Source organism: Podarcis pityusensis (assembly GCF_964106645.2).
Source record: "Podarcis pityusensis genome assembly, chromosome: 2".
NCBI classification, from domain to species: Eukaryota; Metazoa; Chordata; class Lepidosauria; order Squamata; family Lacertidae; genus Podarcis; species Podarcis pityusensis.
Window position 1 is genome coordinate 80,058,082 of NC_138029.1, and position 19,850 is coordinate 80,077,931.

A 19,850-nucleotide genomic window follows, 5' to 3' on the forward strand; every position below is an offset into this window, starting at 1 on the left:
CCTGGCACCTTGTCAGGCATGGAGAGTCCCCCCTTCCCTTCAGTAACTTCACAGACAAGAATTAACGAGTTTATATTTTATAGTCCTTTTTATTCAGACATCTGGTTACAAGCAAAAATCTACCTCTCTCCACAAGGAGAGCAATTGGCTACTCTAAATCCTCCCCCTTCCGTCCCTAGCAACATCCTGGGCACCAACAGAAAATTCCTCCTCTCCGCATTCCTTGTTCTCTAATACGGACAGACCTCCTAGTTCTTGGAGAGGGAGGGTCCCCTTTACTCTCCAATGACGTCTCTGATGGCTGTTCCCTCCCTTCTGTCTCTCTTCCCATTATCTCGTAACTAGGCAACTCCTGTCGAAACTGCTCAGTGTCTGTCTCCCTCTGCTCCTGAAACTGCTGGAAATGGGGGAGGGGATTTCTCCCCCTCCACTTCAGAGAGGAGCTGATCTGCCTGAGAATGCATCCCCCAATCCTCTGATTCAGACCATACCCTGACACACCTTCTGTATACAAAGCAGATTTTCTACCACTGAGCTATGGTCCGCCCAGCTTTCTAATTCAGGCACAATACAGCAATGTGTCTGTTGTTTAGGAAGCAATCACAGGGACAATAAGCTTCCAAATAAAGACACAGTGGCCTTATACAGGATAGTCATGTGTTCTACTGCATTTTAAATGAAAAACTGTTGACAGCAACCAAACATCCTCCCACCCAAACAACACAGGAAAAAACTTGGAATATAGTAAGTGGGTTAGCAATGGCGTCATATAGATTCCATGTAAAAAGCGAAAATAAAGGAAAGCAATTCTATACTAAAAGAGCAATTCTAACCTTTGATCTGTCATGCTGGTGAGGATTCTGAGGAGGCAGAGGGATGAGGTTCCACCAGCAAGCAGCATCCCAAGGTACCTGCCCAATGATGGCAGAAGCCACTGCTACCAGTACCCCTGCCATCAGTAGTAAGTGCAAACTTCCAAAATTGGCCATTTCAGGAACAAGCTTGAGCCATCCCAGGATCAGCTGGATCCTGAATCAGCCCAATCACTGCCATGTGATGTCAACAGTCTGCTCCATGCCTCTGGCCTCTTCAACCCCACCTTCTGTGGGGCTGTGGGTATGGTGGTCAACACATATCTGGATCAAGTACCTACCACTGCTGGCCAAAGCTTTGAACTGTGCTCTAGATGCCTACTGAGAAGACAATTCCCGCTCCAATTTATAAACAGTATCAAACGATATTGGACACATATATTGACACATAATACTCCGGTTTCTCTTCAGATCGTATAAATCTTTCGCCTTTTACTAAAGATTTTGTAGTAACTATACTGATCAGTTTCTCCCCGATCGATAAATTCACTTATAAAACTGTATATATCTTCTAGATAGGACACAGTCCTGTAATTCACAGCATGTATAATTTTTTAAAAGTGTTGCTTCGCTCCCTGTTCCCTTTGTTTGCTTTCATCCCAGTCCAGAAGAAGGGAATAGTGATGAATTTTAAGGAGGCTTCTCTCTATATGTCTTCATGCCTCTCTTTGTTAATGTGACAATTCTCAAGGGTGAACTTAATTTACTTGTAATTAAGTTTCGTTTAATATAGCCTTCACATGAAAGTGTCAGCCAATTTGTGAATATGGCTGTGTCTTGACCTCAACATAATATTTTTATAAAAAAACTGTCTTAAGAATATTGTTACTAGAACATTTAAACATCCTCTCAGCCTCTTCGTGGAGTGACAATTTGTTGTACAAAGTGAAGATATGCTAAAGAGACACTTAGCCGCACTGATTAGCTGATCGTCTCTGTAGAACCTTGATTGTGCTGAGTGACACTAAGCATTTTTGTGACCTCGAGGGAATTAGAGTACAGATACAAAACAGCTTGTGTACAAATGCATTAAAAATAGCACATGTTATTTCCAAAACCAGAGGAGAAAACTAGGTGTTCTAAATAATTACACCCCTGTAGGAAAATGATGATACTCGTCTTCACTTGCCTTCCCTATGGGCACAGGTTTATTCTAGGTTTTAGGATTATTGTTTTTCTAGGAATGGACTAGCTTTAGGACATCTGCTAGGGCCATGCCCCAAATATGAAAATATAAGGGAAAGACGTAGCCCAGTCCCAAGTTAAGGACAATTATTTGTCCTGTGAATTGATGGCACAAGCAGCAGCTAGAACTAGAAGCAAAGGTACCTTCACAGTTCATGACTTAAGTCGTAATTCTATGCACAATTTCTTGGAAGAAACATTTATTTAACATGCTTTAACCAAGCCCTTACTCCATGCATATGCAGGGGTATATTCCATTTCACCTTTATAATACCCTATGAAGTTTATTTTATTATCATTTTATTGCTTTTAAAGATGAAAACGTTCTCAAGATGTTTTACAAAATAAAAACACACACCACGAAACAGTAAAATATCAACTAAAACAATATCATTAAAATATTCCAAATCAAAATAAATTATTAGTAAGATATATGCAATATACAATATAAAACCAGCATCAGTTAAAGCAGACTGGAAGAGTTTAGGTGAACTGCGTGCAACTCACTTCTTGGCTGAATGGGAATTTCAGTTTTCCTTGTCCAAATCTCAACATTCTACTCTGAATTCTCACTGAATCCTGTGGTGTTTGTTTCTGAGTAAGCATGCATATAACTGAGCTACAAATCTCAAACACATCTAAGGACAGGCCATTTGAAACTTGCCATTGATGTTACACACACACGCACACACAACTAGAATGTTCAGCCTGTGCCTTGTGCATATGGTAGGTATAGCATTTTCCAGCTGCTCATCTACTCCCTGAGAAATGCCTAGAAAAATATGTGAATACTGTTTGTCTCAAATATATCTGTCTCTTCATGTCTGCTGTTTTCCGGCTCTCATTTCCTTTATTTCAAGCGGAAGCATTTGGGGAAAAAAAGGATATAAACATAGCTAAGCACAAACATGTCAGATGGCTTGACTCTTGCATGCCCATACAAATTAAGCATTCTGCCACACCCATCATCCCATATTGCCCAAACTTTTGAATGGGTCGCCCAATCATTTAACTATTTTGGGAGCCAACTGTAGGTACAAGGATGCAGGTATATAGTATCATTACCACCCCATCACACTCTGCTTCACTGCTGTATTTCATAATGTGCCCTCTGATGATCAAAGCTATACCCCAAGAATTTTAGCTATTTCAAGTAGATCCACTTGCAATTGTTCATTCATTCCAGTAACAGAAGCCAATGAATAAAGCAGACTTGTAAAGCTTCAGCATCCTCCTCTTCACTTATCCCTATCACACTTCCAGCTAATTTTTCAGCTTTATGGCAGCTTTATAATGATGGGATAAACAAAACCCACTCAAAGAATGGACTTTCATCTTTTGGAGCCTTCTAGAACTGTGTTTCATCATCCATGATTTAAGTGTTCTGGATAATTGAAATAATCTTGTTCAGTAACTCATAGGGCTACCTTTCAACATTTTAGGGAATTATTACACCAAGGTCCGATTTATAAGTCACATTCTTCAGTTACTGCATCCTTTGTGTTATATTTTGGCATGAACCTCCATGAACTTGTAATGCTTGAATGTTGTGTGCACAAAATGACAACTTGTTTTAGGCAGATATTAGCAGAAATGTATATAAAACCATAGTTGTACACTTTAGGGGTCATACCAGATCTAATAATGTAAAATATGTGTAATAATATCCTCCCCAAAGACACAAAGTTTGATTCTGTAACAAATAATACTGACTGCTGCTTTATCAAAGCTCTAGCAAAAAACACCTCCTTGAAATGCTAGATTGAAGAAGCTTATGAAACATGAACACGTTAATTTTGTGTGTGTGTGTGTGCCTACAACAGACTAAAAAAGGATTACAATTTTGCTAAAAGCATTAACAAGGAAGATTAACTAACTACAAAATCATTCAACTTTTGAATTGTTGCCAGAAAAAGCAAACACATAGTACCATTATATTGCCCTGTTAAACAAAGGTTTAAAAATAGCTATAAATCTAGCAAACCACATGCTAAGCTTAGAATGGAAATAAAGGCAAAAGGTACCACATTGGTCAGTATCTTTCCCTCTGTGAAGAAAACCATACAGTAAGCACTACCTAGTGAAGAGAAATTGCCTTTTATTTTAAAGCAAACAATAATTGAGAATGATTATATACATGGCACCTGAGATTTTCACAGCCATCCAGCTGATTTGATTGCCCAACTCCATTACATAGGAAGTTGGCAGGGGGCGGGGGGAGACTGCTTAATCAGTTCTGAAATTAAATAAGTCTGATTATAGTTCTGTTCGTCCTGAAATTATAAGAATTCTATATTACAGTTCAGATTCAGAATGGGTTTGGTATATTCTATATTTTTTTAAAATAAAAAAACCCGCTTGCACTTAAAGAGCAAGAAAAAGAACATGAGTAGCAGGACATGAAGCTGTCCAACAGAGAGGGTCAAAGGCTCCCTGCAGTTGACAATCTATAGGTTTTGGAACACATTCACAATGGGGAATCTTTTCTCCTCTTATTCCTATTTCAAACAGGGGGAAATGGGACAAAGATAATTATATTTAAGTAGTGAAATTGGTTGGAAAGGCTCTTATCTTCAAACACAAGAAATGCAGCCAAAAAGGCCCAGACAGTGTTTGATTCAGGCTTTCTCTGTGAAGCCTTTAAATTCTTGATATGTGAAAGTGAAGCGCCATAATAATAATAATAATAATAATAATGAAGAAGCAGGTGATAGAGGTGGAAAGAGCTCAGCTGGCAAGTAGAAAGTAGCTTTTTTCCAGCTGTAGTTACCACATCAGTGCCCACCTTCTGCCTTTCAATAAGGCACCCTAAATTGTCTGGAAGTAAATGGCTTAAATAACCACATTTTTTAATTATTTTAACAAAGTGGCTTGCTTACACAGAATATTTGCATCATGGAATTCTATAAGTCACCACCACCACACACCCCAGTTCTACACCAAAATCAGAGGAACAATTTTGTACAATTAATTGGAACAAAGACCATACCCCAGTAATAAGATCATTAAGTTTGCAGATGATACAACGGTGGTTGGTTTAATCAAGGCTGGAGAGGGGGAGGTGGCCTATAGGAAGGAAGTTGAGCAGTTGGGGGAGTGGGGGAGTGGTGCAGGAAAAACAACTTACTCCTTAACTTAAAGAAAACAAAACAGATTATTGTGGACTTTAGGAAATGTAAATTGAATATTCAGCCACTTATTATTGAGGGGAAGTGTGTGGAACAGGTCTCGGTGTTTCGATTTCTGGGAATGGAGTTGAGAGATGGCCTAACCTGGGGAGAAAACAGCAAAGACCTGATGAAGAGAGCACAGCAGAGGTTATATTTTCTGAGAATCCTCTGGAAAAACAATCTCTCAAAGGACCTGTTGATGGCATTTTACCATTTTACTGTTGAGAGTGTATTAACTTATGGTCTCTGTGTGTGCTTTGGGAGCTGCACAGTCAGGGAAAAAACAATGCTGTCCAGGGTTGTAAAGACTGCGGAGAGAATAATTGGGTGCACTCTTCCCACCTTCGATCAAATCTAAGCTTCCAGGTGCCATAAGAAAGCTGCAGAGATAGTGCAGGATAGTGTGCACCCCGGAAATGATCTCTTTCAGCTTCTGCCTTCTGGAAGAAGGTACAGGGTTATAAAGACTAGGGCTAGCTGCCTGAGAAACAGTTTCTATCCAAATGCGATTTTGGTTTTAAATACAGTGTAAGGAGTCTCTATGGGAGTATATTGTATTTAAAAATGGGGTATCAGAGTTTTTAGGAGGCTAACCAGATTGGGATAGCTGGGATAGCAGGCTTGTTGGTTTTTGAATGTCTTATGTAGATTTTTTCAGTTTTGTTGTTCTGTATGGGACAATGACAATAAAGATTATTGCATCGTATCATATCATATCAAAAGTAATGAAAGGTGGAATTGGAGCAAATGACCAGCTTTCCATGAAAGGGATTGAATGCCTGTGCAGATTTTGGGCACGCTTACATGGAGCATTTACAAAGGCTCAAGCCCCTCTCCAGATGCCTCCTCCTCTCGGTCCTCAAGGAGGGAGTAGGAGGATGTGACAGTGTTGAGGACCTTAGAGCATGGGTAGGCAAACTAAGGCCCGGGGGACTGGATCTGGCCCAATCACCTTCTAAATTCGGCCCGCAGACGGTCCGGGAATCAGCGTGTTTTTAAATGAGTAGGATGTGTCCTTTTATTTAAAATGCATCTCTTACTTTTTTCTTTTCAAAACATATTCCGGACCCCCACAAGGTCTGAGGGACAGTGGACCGGCCCCCTGCTGAAAAATTTGCTGACCCCCTGCCTTAGAGCTTACTTTGCTGCTGTGGACTTCACTGGGACTATGTTTTCCACCTTTACTAGTTGGAAAGTAATGCTAGTTCTGTTTTCACAGACATGGCTTGCTTGTGCGGTGACTTGGAACATCCCTAGTGCCTGCACTTCCTATTTTACTCACTCTCTTCAAATATTTTTAATAATGCACATTATATACACCAGTTTTGCTTTGTTTTTACTGGAATATATGATGCCTGCAGTTCATAACAAGGAGGATGAAGAGCTAAAACTGTTGACCAAGATGTCCTCTTTCTACTGGAGATATTGTTTCTTTGCACCAGTACACACACACACACACACACACAGAGAGAGAGAGAGAGAGAGAGAGAGAGAGGGAGTCAACTGATCTAGTCTACTGGTTTTTACTTTATAAAATGGTCAAACCTAATTTTTGATATTCTGCAGCCCTGAGACAATTTTGTTTGTGTTTGAATAAGGTGAGAGGATTGGGTGGTGATGGAAGGGGAAGAAAAAGTAGCAGAGTAGCAATCTTGTCAATTTCATGGGCAGCTGGCATTGATAGGACTCGGCTGACAGCTCACTGATTAACTAAGAACAAAGAAGATTAAAATTGCTTTAATCAGACTCTTCATGCCTAGCTACCAAACAAACTTGTCAGAAACATCTGCCACATTTAGGAAAAGTCCTCAGAAATGGTGTTACCCATGCTCACAAAATCAAAAGTACATGACACCTTATTATGAACATAGAATGTAAAGTTCATGTACAACCAGAATGGAACGATACAAAATTGCTTTACTTAATATAAAACAAGGAGCTATTACAAGAAATCTGTTGTTATGGAAGGTCATTTGCTATATCTGATCAAGGTTATGGTTTGTTTCAGGCACAAAATGATGTATTTTGTTTCCAGTTTGTATCTAAGCACCCACAACTGGGTTGTCACCTGGACCAAAGTGCGTACCCTTGCAGCATCCAATCAATTTAACTCTGTATTATAAAAAAAAAATGAGGGAGAAGGAAGATGGAGAGTGGGAGATACTCACAGGAAGACAGACAAATATGACAAAAAAACATGTTTAGTTATGTTGCAGGCTAAGGCTAAAGTTGGAACCCAGTTCTGAAAAAGATGAAAGATCATTCTATTTGCCATTTCTGACAGGATATTGTAAGAAAGTACTTGAGAAATCATTATGGATGGATATTAGCTAGTAGGTTAGTAGGTAAAGAACCCCTGGACGGTTAAGTTCAGTCGAAATCAACTATGAGATGTTGCGCTTATGGTCCGCTTTCAGGCTGAGGGAGCTGGTGTTCGTCTGCAGACAGCTTTTCCGGGTCATGTGGTCAGCATGACTAAACCACTTCTGGCGCACGGAGCACTGTAACACGTGTCAGAGAGCATGGAAATGCTGTTTACCATCCTGCCACAGTGATACCCATATATCCAATTGTGCTGGTATGCATTTGAACTACTAGGTTGCCACAGTAGGTTAGTACAGAGGAGACACAAGTTCAAATCTCCACTCTGTCACAAAGCTCACTGAGTAATCTTAGTATGGTCACAACTGCTTTTGAGAATAAAATGGGGAGGGGAAATTAGAGCTATGTGCCACACCTTGAGCTCTTTGGATGAAGAGTGAAAGAAACAAATGGAATAAGCAATAAAATGAAACATTAACAACAAGTTCTAAATGCAAAAAAGAAAAACCAGGTCCTAACAACTGGACAAAAGAGAAAAGCAACAAATTCCTATTCAGAAAAGTCAGGAATTAAATCAGCAGATGGAATTGAAAATGTGTCAGGAATAAAGAAGCAGGTAAGGTGAAACTATTTTTTTTTTTCTTGGATCCTAAGCATCCCTTCCATCAATGGAAAGACGCCTTCCATTTTCAGGACTTCTGATCTAGTTGAGATTTCCACCAATGAAAGGAGGCAGGCAGTTTGTGTTGATTCCCTCTCCTCTTTGCAAAGGATCCCCCAAAACAACCAGTTTTCAGGGGAGCACATAAGGTCCACTTACATAAGTGAAGTTTTGCAATACAGTGGTACCTTGGGTTATAGACCCTTCAGGTTACAGACGCTTCGGGTTACAGACTCCGCTAACCCAGAACTAGTACCTCGGGTTAAGAACTTTGCTTCAGGATAAGAACAGAAATCGTGCGGTGGCGGCTCGGCGGCAGCAGGAGACCCCATTAGCTAAAGTGGTACCTCAGGTTAAGAATAGTTTCAGGTTAAGAACAGACCTCCACAATGAATTAAGTTCTTAATCCGAGGTACCACTGTATAAGTGGAAGGATAAAATATTCTGTGAACTCTTGAGGAAGCGTTAGCAGCCTTTGCAGTGCAGGACTACAGTGTATCAGGAGTTACTTTACAGTATGAGAAACAGGGTGAATAAGGCAAATAGTTGAGTTGCTCATAAAAACATTTTGAGACTAGTTTGCTTAAAGCCCTGCACAGAGGTTTGTGTGAAGGGAAGAAATTATAGATTCATTTAAGGAGCAAAATGTGTTATATAAGTGGTCTTTGTCATCTTGGGAAATGGAAATAACCATTGTGAATGTGTGTTTATCCTGCCATTCTGAGTACTTCTCAGAACAGGAACAGGAGAAAATGTTGCATATGGCTTCATGTTCTTCAATCTAGCACAGAAGTGAGATTTTCAGACAAAAACTTAAAATGATGAACTAAACATGAAAATTGGCAAGAACAACCTATTTGCATTTTTGTCTCCAACTTTCATTAACCCTAATGGAAGCAATCCTTAAAGCCAACTAGAAACTTACTATGATTACCGATACCTCTGATTTTATGTGGACACATTTTCAGTTTACTTTTAACATCTCTTCAATGACTGACACATTTACCAAGGTGCAATTTTTTTCAGAGTTACTATTTTTTTCTCAAATTGTGCAAAAAAACCCCACCACACCCCAAAACCCCCTCAAATGACATATATAATATAATTGAATTAATCAGTGAAGAGGCTATATTTAGCTCACAGAGAAAGAGGAGGGTTTAGTGTGCCCAGTTCTGCTGCACTGGGCGCTGAGCCTAGGTGGTGTTGCAGCTATGACATAGTGAACTGAGCAGAATGGAAGGCAAGAGGTGGAGGAGCACTAAATTTTGGCCTTGCACAGGGTGCTGCTGAAATTTGAAAGACCAAAGTCCGCCTGACAGAGAAACTGCTTTCTCCACTAATGCATCCACCAAGTCTGAACGTAGCTGTTGTGTCCCTGAATCCGGTGCCCTATTGATTTGTCAATATTGTCTGCTGCAAAGTACCTCACAAAAAAAAATGTGTTGCTGTTTTCTTAACTAGTGAATAAATTCTACTGTATTATGCAGGAAATTAAAGGCCAGGATTCAAAGAGCCATTTCAGTATACCCAAGGGCTTATGCATACCCAGAAGCATTTCTGAATGCTTTTCTTTGAACAGCAGCTGCTGTGACCCACATTTTATATTACGAAGTGTTTTTGAAATTCTTCTGTTTCAAAAGCACACTGCCACACAGCATGAGAATGGCCCGCTGTCACCAAAAATCTCAACAACAACCTGTAGTACCTTCATTCTGCAGGCACACAGAACTGGTTGATTGTGTATGGGTTTTTGTTTAATCCAAGCCTATTTAATAAATTAAAAAAACAAACCCAAAACTCTTACATGGGCTTAATTTATTTAACCTTGCCTAAAAATATGAAATGAATTTAGCTCAAGATTTGTGGTATAGGCATGAGAAGGGATAGCAAATGTGGTGCCTTCAGATGTTCCAGACTGCAACTCCCATGATCTCTGACCATTGACCATTCTGGTTGATGGGAGATGTAATCCTAAATACATGGAGAGCCCCACATGGGCTATCACTGCTCTAATGACTCAACAAACATTTTTACTGGGTTAAAATTATTTCCCCGTAGTTTCTCATACCTGTGTTGCTTACGTATAAAGTCTGGTACTATGACCTCACAGTAGCTTCTGTAAATTTAAAGTGTGCATAATCTCTGCCTGTTTGCAGATACAGCAGTGACCCAACATATGAAAGTCTGCCATTCCTTAAATTTTCCATTCATACCTCCAGGTTAAGTTTTGGTGTAAGATCAACACTAGACTCAATGACAATGAAAACAGTGAACATATCTAAAACAGGTCTGTAATTTTCATAAATTGTAACAGATGACGAAGCATTCACTAGACTAGAGGAACTGTCATGGCTCTGAAGAAAAAAATTCTATTCTATTCTAACTATATTCAGTGTTACTGGGACTATTTTTTTTTAAAGAGAACAGAGCAATAACAGGTAAGACTAATGGTAGCTTTTTTGCATTTTAGAGACTTGCAAACACACAACAGAAATGGCAATCTCAACCAGAAATGCTGAACAACTCTGTGGATGTTTTGGAACTCGTAGCATCAGAGCTCCCTCTAGCTTCCATATGCAGGTATCCTTGTGGAATGCAAGTTGCATTATTTTTTAGAATGGAAGTTGTTCTTGATTAGCCTATTTATAGCTATTTCAAATCCGATTGCAGAAAGAGGCGCATTTTGAATTACTATGACTCACATACTGTTGCATTTTTATAGTTTTGACAAGGCTGACAAGACTGAATGCTAAATGCTAAACACTGCTGTTTGTTAAAAGCAAGAATGTATTATGACTCACCATGCATTAATCATAAGTTTGGTGTGTAGGCAGCACTATCTTTTTAATTAAAAAAAAAAACAGTGAATGAAACAAAATGCACAACAGCCCACATTCTGCAAATGCATAAGCCACATTATGAACCACCGACTCCAGCTGCAGAAGTAGCCTTGTGGAATCAAAGCTAAAACAAGTGGCAAACTCACTTGTGGAGCAGACAGTCCCAAGCCTACAGCAAGTCCTGAGGTTGTCAGGCAAGGACTGAGCCTGTGTACCATGCAGGCTAAAGGATAAAGGGGGGAACAGAAGAGCAGCCAACCAGATTAGCAAATCTTAACACCAATCAGCCAGAACAAGCCCAAGGGATCTTCCTTGACTTCTGTAACATGCACCTTCCAGGTGAACGTGCTATAGATTGAAGAAACTCAGCTGTTTTACTTCTGCTACTAGTTACAGGCCTTTCATTAGTCTCTCATGTCTCTTGCTTCCTTACCTCTCAACTACTTCTTTTCACATACTGCCCTTTCTCCAGGTCCAGGAGACCTTAAGAGCAAACATTTCGCAGGGCTCCACAGATTCATGCCATTCTGCATCTGAGTTGCAGCCTTTTCACTGTAATCTTTCTGCCTATTTGAATAACAGATTCCCAGTCAGGTTGCATGTTGAAGTCACTTTTGCATCCCTTAAAGATTCTGCAGCCTATATATATATTATTATTAAATAGTGACTGCAGGAAGTGATGAGAAGGGTGTATGCCCACAAAGCACGGTAACGGAAGTAGGTCACTCCAGCGCAGACATGTCCCAGCTGAGCAAATGATAAGGCATGGTGCCCAAGTTCAGGGAATAAAAGAGCCAAGACTGGAATTAATGCCCTTGCCAGCACAGCACCTCACCGTGTAAGGAAGGTGAAAGGGGAAAAAGACAGCTGTATACTCCAAGACCAAAATTAATCTACATTTACTTGAAACAAATATGTTTCTGCAATTCATTTCATGTTTTGTTACATTTCCTCAGCAAGGGCTTAGAAAATAATGCAAAATAAATATACTCAATTTAAGACTACAGTAAAAAATAATAATAATAACCACCAACCATCTTTATGTTGACATTTTCACTAGCATATGCTTATTTCATTTGAAAAACAGCTTTCATTATTTTGTCAAAAGTCCATCTGGGAACATGCACTTATTCTGATTATTATTATTATTATTACAATTTATGTAAAACTGTAGGTTTTGAACTGCTTTCTGTTCTGTTGAATGGGAAGTAAAACATCCATTATTATAGGTCATGAAATTTTGAGCTATTGGTAAGTATCTCCAGGAAGTAAATGATTATAAAACATTTTGGCAAAAGCTAAAGTTCACATGTCCTGGGGCTGACCCACATTGCAAAGCTGTATCCCGCTAGAAGTATGTGGCCAGATTTCCAAGCTTTCCCAGTGGTAAAGTGCCAAATTGAGTCTTTTTGTTCAAGCCATTCTCTCAAAGTTATTATAAACTTATTTTGCAGGAGCTACACATGATTGAGATTGGCAAAAGGAACATTATTTTCATCCTCCCAACTTTCTTTTTTAAAAATGTGCATGTTAAGTACGTTTGTTGAAAGATCCATTCATGCACAGTAGAAAACACACCCTGTGCTGCCAGATATGGAAGTTTAAACAAGTTCAGTGGACAGGATGGCTCCCCCTCTCCCCAGCAGTGCTTTTCTATTCTATTTTATAAAGTAATTCCTTTGCCTGCTTACATCTCAACATGTTAATGAGGGGATAAATCTGCCTGCTCCAGTGCTGAAGAAGAACAAGATATACAAGTATGTTTCAAAAGGAAAATGGGATATCCGGCTTCCACTGTAGTACTGAACGTCAGCTTTTCTGACACACAAAAATGTTGTTTCAAAGACCTTACGGATGCAAAGGATTTCACACACCAAGAGCATACAAGTCCAAAGGCTGCCTTCTTAATTGGAAAGCTTAAAAAGGAACAGAACCAACCACAGCCACAGCTGGTAGCAAAGATCCAACTTGTGCTGCCCTTCACACAAAAAAAAAAAAAGAGAGAGGAAAAAACCCTCAAACTTAATTGTAACAATGGCCAGGCTAATCAGCATCCTTTTTATTAATCTTGCAAACTGGCACCCAAAATGAATGCTTTGAACTTCGTTACATAGAATAGGCCCTTCTATTTTTGCCTTTACAGGCACAAACAAAATTATAATTAGATTAAAAGATTCCAGACATCTCAGTGGGTGAGAAAAGGAGTAATTACAGCGCTATACATCACTACACTGAGGGCAGGGATAATTATTGTTTTTGTTTGTGAAAAAGAAAAGCAAGTCACAACAACATAAATTCTCACCCTCTGTGAGGTATTCCTTCCTAAATAAAGTAAAAGGCTAATAATTCCAGCAAAATCCAGACATTTACACAATGATACTGCATTACCCTTATCAGAACTTATATTGCTTCATCCTGTCTTATTGCTCAACATCTTATATTAAAAGAATATTAAACAGATGGAATCACATGAACATTGCACTTAATATTTGTGGATTGACAGGGCAGGCAAAACACATATATACATTTTGCTTTTTTGCTCTTAAAACTGCCTCCCTTAGTATGAAAGATACTACTGGATTAATGCCAAGGAATACCAAAAAGGGAGTATAAGATAAAGGACAGCATTATATTAGATAAAAAGAAAGGAGTTAAAAATATAAAAGGTTAGCAAATGCTTAGCATAATAAAATGCAACCAGTCAGTTTGGCTGCACTGGATGCTTTTTTCTCCCATGTGGATCGTACCTTACATTGACCTTGAAAGCAATTTCCACATTCGTCAAGTACCCATGTGGGCTTCCACACAACACAGAAATGTAATTATTTTATCCCAACGATGTCAGGTTTGATCTTCCCATTGAAATAGTGTGGGTCCATCAGTGTCATATACACACAATGCATATTCCCTCAGAAACACACTTAACAGATATTCAGCTAACAGTCAAAGGCATGAAAGTGCTCTTAAACACTGAGGAAATATGGTTCTCACAGATACAATTGAAATCTTAAAAAATCTGATGTTTAAAAACCAAGGTAAGATAAATAGTAGCCCCAGATCCCAAAATTGAAAAATTCAGGCTCATTTCTAAATTGTAGATTGGACAGTATTGCCCAGAACAAGAATGTTCTGAAATGCTGGGAGGGAGGGAGGCCGAGAGAGAGAGAGAGAGAGAGAGAGAGAATGAGATTTATTTAAAGGCTTACTAATTATCATTAGAACATAAACTGAAAAAAGTCATTGGGACTGTATGCAACAAAACTGTACAAAAGTCAGGTTTATGGTACTTTTTATTTTAGTTTTTAAAAATGTGAGATTTACATATTGGTTTACATTCTATGGCCGTTCAAAATAACATAAGAACATATAAAGAGGGTTGTGAAAACGTGTAGTAGAAAATGCTGGGTGGAAATGATTAGGCAGCCATATACCCTTCTGAACATATCTGAATTCGCTGCAAACCAGAACCTTTAGTGTATCCATGCAAGTTAGTTTCAGTTCCATACACACCAGCCAGAGAAAGAAGAGGGAGTGGAATGTACAGATGTGGAACTCTGACTGCACAGTTTAGCGACTCAGAACTTCTCTGTTATCTTGAAGATGGACTACTAGACCCAGAAGGTGGACAACAGAACTGGTGTAGAACATTATCTTCCCTGCCAAGGAGGGGAAAAAAGAGATAGAGGGACAGAATCATAAAGGGACATTGTTAGGAGAACAAAGTATTTAAGAATAATACAGCCCTTTTGTAAACAATACAGAAAGGAAATTTCAGCCTCATTTCATTTGGATTCCTAGACAGTGTCAGTGTTAGCAACTGCACCTTTTACTGGAAACATGCTTTACTTATTTTGCCCCTGCTTTAAAAGTCTTTTGCTTAATAAGTTCAAAAAAGAAATTTCATTTAGGACTTTTCCAAGTACACCTACAGGACTATGTTCCATCAAGAATTACTAGTTACAAATATGGCTGTACTCTCTTAAACCCCCCCCCCCACAGGTAAGAACTCTGCTTCCAAAGTCTCCTGAGTTGCCAGCTTCATGAATAATGCTACAAACCAGGTCTAACACTCAAATTGCAAAAGCAATGTGGAATACCTCCATCTGTAAAGCTACACTTTTAACCTATGGTGGGAGGAAGCTGAAGGAAGTACCTTCATCATCAGTATGACCAACAGTGGCCATCTCCTTTAATTAAATAGCTAGCTAAAGAAGAATAACGGAAAGGAATAGGAAAGAGAAAGAAAATACAAAAATCTAAAGCCAAACACTATCACTCATTGTATTTGCCAGGTATTGCTATATAATACCAAATGTGTTGCAAATGGATAGATTTAAGTTTTCCCCCCTCTCTGGATCATAGACATAAAAATTTGCTTTAAAACATGGTTTGCTGCACAGCTTTGGCAATGGGATGTTTGCTGTTTGAGAAACAGGTGAAAAGTCTAACTGGGTAGCTCAGAGCCATCCATGCAGCTTCCTAATTTGGCTTAGTGCATGAACAAAAACGCAAGTTTCTGGAGAGGAAACTGTGGCTGCTTTGGTCTTTCTTTGTTTTTGGATACTACGCTAGGTGAAGCTATGGTTTAGCTCTCTCTAGACAAACTACAAACTGTAACCAAAGTTTGTCCTATAGATTACAACTTGTGGCTTGTCTGGAGAGAGCTAAACAATGAGTCTGGGTTTGGATGACAAACTAGTCAAACCGTGGTTCAGTGTAGCACATCAGCAAAATGCTTGGGAATGAACAAAGGCCACTACGATCTCCTCTCTGGGATCCTGCACATTATTCCATCACACTAAACCAATGTATCCCTGCTTACCCATTCACTGCAAATTCTAGTCAGATTATAGACTTATAAAAATGGTTAATGTATATGTATAATAGAATAAAATAATTATAATCCGTACATTTTTTGCTCTAACATATAGGGGTAAACTTAGGATTTAGTCTATCTTCTCCAAGTCAAAGCCTAAACAACCCAAATGTCAACCCAATTCCATCAGAAGTTGTTCATATTCATGATCCTTTCAAAGTTTCATTCTTACCATTGTATCTTCCATCCTGCAAATATATCGTAGAAGAACAGCTGACTGTCCATGGGAATGCATATTATTGTGAGAAAGCAGGAATGAGAATAAAAATATGCAGGGTAGGGTGAGTAGGAAAAGGATAATCATGCCCATGCAGCTTTGAGAATAGATTTTGAAAAAATGCACTGAACAAGCTTAGATCATTGCTCATCATATATAGGTTCTTCGGTCCTACAGATAACCCATCAATAGCACTTGTTCCCTCCTAGTAATTTCAGATCCCTTGGTTATAATCAGCACAAATCCGATTGAGTGCAGAACTAAATATGGTCACAGGTATTTTTCCCCAGTGGTCCCAGTAATCCACCACAGTAATGCAGGACTCTGCCTACTAATATTGAAAAGGTGAATATAAATGCTGAACAACATTGCTTGCCATGAGGATAAGCAATATGGTTGACCAAATAACATTATTTTTTTTTGCTGCTGCTGCTGCTTTGAAAAAAGAACTTTGCTAAAATGCTACTCACCATGATTTGTGAAAACAAAACAAAAAAAATTGCAATTAATTTCAAAATAAGAAAAAAAAGTGTCAGAATAATGATTTTACCTCATAGAGGTGTTGAACAAACATTATGCAGGTAGGTACTGCAAGAAAATGAAGGGATTTCTTTGGTACTATAACATCCTTTGCAATATCTTTTTGCTTTCACAGGCATCACTGGGGGGAAAAGAAGAGAGAAAGTCTCCAGTTTCAAGATGCTCAGGTAACGTGTTGAGAAATGGACATGAGAATTCAGAAGGATCAGTGATGTAAACAAGGAATGCTTGGCATGATTAGGATGGAAGCTGTCAAATCATTCCATGCACATCAAAATTGAAATAAATCCACATATACTAAATATGATATCATGTCAAACAAAACAAGGATTTGGGGAAGTTTTTTTATTTATAAGATGTCTAATGGCATAAAAGTGAATGTCTTCTATTTGTATGTTTTGGTTATATGCAACCTTCCTTCCTCTGTGTACTCCATTCTCCAAAGCCTTTACAGAGGGCAGCTGCCTCCCTGAACAGTGTGGGCTGTGTCCTAGGAAGTTACAGTGGGGAGTGGGGAATTGCCTCAGTTCAGGCATTCTTCCACAACACAAACTGCTCTATTTAGGAAGGCCTTTGACTGTCTGGAGATGTTTCTCAAGGGGAGATGAAAGGTTGTTTGCATGAGCAGCCTTCTGCTGGCACAGTCTTTGGAACTCATCCCAAACATATGGTGGAAGAAGAAACATAACACTTAGAATGAGGAGATAAACAACAAGGATGGCTTGTTGCTACATGGCACATTATTATATTGAGATAATTGCACTGATTTATTTTATTTATTTCATAAAATTTATACACCACTTGATTGTAAAAAACAACAACCCTCAAAGCAGTTTACAAAAATACATTGATTTTGCAACTAAAGTTATTTGTTTTATCTATATTCTGTCTTCTTTCCATCACGGGTTTTAAAATTAGTGCACATGGGGCTGCCTGGTAGTCTTCCATTCAAGCACGGACCAGGCTCACACTTGCTTAGCTTCAGCAATGTGACCACATCATGCAGCCCTAGACCTGGGAAGTCAACACGGTGCCCTACAGATGTTGCTGGATCCCAAATTCCATCACTTACTTATTTTACACATACACGTTAAAACATATGATGCATAATAAAAATGCACACATCATTCTTGACTATTGCCCGTGCTGGATAGCAACACCTAGAGGGCATTATGTTGGCTACTTGCCTTTGACCAGGCCCTTCTCTCCCCAGTATAGTTTGACCAGTGTAGAAGTAAGTAAGAAAAGTGTTTGGGTTTTCTTTTATGTTACAAACACACATTCATTCCTTATTAATTATTTAAAAATGATGCATAATCTGCCTGCTAGGGGAAAAGTGAAGCAGTGACTGAAATGTCCATCAATTAGCTATCTGCAACATCAGTATATTCAAGAAGGGGAGGTTTTAGTGGCTTTCTATGTGCATATATCCCAGTAGGAATAACACAATGCCGTACATTTATTTGTATTTATTAGGGACTACAAAAATAGAACAAAAGCCATGAATTGATGCTTTGTATTAGATTTCAAGATTTATTTGGAAAATAACCCACAGGCATCAATCTAAAAATAAACTATAAATGAAGGCATGTGAGTACTAATTTCAAGACTAGGGATGGCTTTTGGTAAGTTGCCAAACAGACACTTAACTGGAAAAGACATGTGTGCAACAGTGTCACACAATATGTCTTGAGATATTGCTGCTGGTACTGAAGAGTTGCAGATGACAGGGGTGGAGAACCTCAGGCCACAGTGTGTGTGTCAATGCAGTTTTCCAGGCCTCTCTATCTGACCCTTGGAACTCTCCACAGGACACACTCCTCAACGGCCCTACTCCACACCCTCCTGTTATTCCCCCCTGGCTGGTATGAGTTCTTGAAATGGAATAATGCCTCCTGCTTGCCTGCGTAGAGAGATGCACATGCAGCAGCTTATGACTTGTGTGGTGGGACTGTACAAAATGAGAGGCACATCACCTGCTTGCAAGGGGCCCAGAAGTCTGTCCACTCCTATATTATGAGAAGCTATCAAATCTAAAAGCACATTATGTTAACTATTCGAAGAAAGAAAAACATAAAGTCAAGCTTGAGGACTGTACAAATTATGATGGAGAATAAAGGACTGAATTTCCAATACAGAAACTACCATTTTGGCTGCGTAGTCATAGAGGTTTAGGAAGAAAGGATTTTATACTTTGAAAGAGTACTTTGGAAAGCTCCTTAAAAAAATTAAAGGAGTACTTTTAAGGATCAAAATGAGCACCAAGTGAGCATGGATGAACTCAATATAACTCAATCCAATATAATTTATAGGAGGACGGAATGGAATAATTAAAAAGTGACTGTATGTTTTTCAGGATTTGTTGTAGTGAAAACAATGCCGGCATTGTTCACACACCCTAAAGATCTTTGCTTAAACTACCTATAGACAAAAGGCTTTTTGTCAACATTATTTGTTACATATTTATTATATGTGTTAATAAGTTCATTAACGAATTAGTTAATTTCATAAGAAATTAACTTTTAAAGGATCATGGAACTGCAATGCTGCAATCCTAAAGTGATTCTGAACTGTATTGTATGCACTGAAGCCCAGCTCAGCAAAGCACTGCAAAAGGTCATTTAAGGGTGTTTTTAAATTGTTCCAGCTAAACAAGTTTTCTCAGCTACTGCAATACCACTATTTGGCTATAGCAGTCCTGCATCTTGTGACCCGTTAAGGTGAAAGCAGACTACCAGTGTTTACAACTTTTTTTTTTCTTTTTTTTTTGCCCAGGCAAACAGCAGAACTAGGACATTTATTGAGCTCCTAGTAGTAGTAGACTGCCTTATAGAACTGGAAGGATGCCATTGACTTGGTAGGTCACAAGACCTGCACACGCATTCTATAGCAAAGATTAAGATATACTTGAAAACAAATGGGGAAAACCTATTTCATGTGTCATTGGCTTGGGCAAGTTAGATTAACAATACTGGGAGCACATACAAGTGGATAGCACATTCACTGATTCCAAAATGCTTATATGTATGATGGAAGAAAACCAAACATAAGGCAAAACAAAGGAAAAATGCTTAAATGGTGGAAAAGAAATATGCAATACATGAACTATGTGGGAAACACACAATTATGAAAGCAACAAACTTATGCATATCCATTTACAGACTTAG

At 38.9% G+C, this 19,850-nt stretch overlaps 1 protein-coding gene across 10 annotated transcripts in view; it reads right to left on the reverse strand.

The window, feature by feature from the left end:
* Positions 1 to 19,850, reverse strand: part of IQSEC1 (IQ motif and Sec7 domain ArfGEF 1) — a 309,426-nt gene that overhangs the window by 171,193 nt on the left and 118,383 nt on the right. The window contains exon 1 of one of the 10 annotated variants that reach the window (XM_080996700.1): positions 16,694 to 16,714. The exons of the other annotated variants lie outside the window; for them this stretch is intronic. Within the exon in view, the coding sequence (XP_080852826.1) occupies positions 16,694 to 16,698 (5 nt within the window). The 5' untranslated portion in view covers positions 16,699 to 16,714. Of the gene's footprint in view, positions 1 to 16,693; positions 16,715 to 19,850 lie in introns of those variants that run through there. 10 annotated transcript variants of the gene reach the window in all.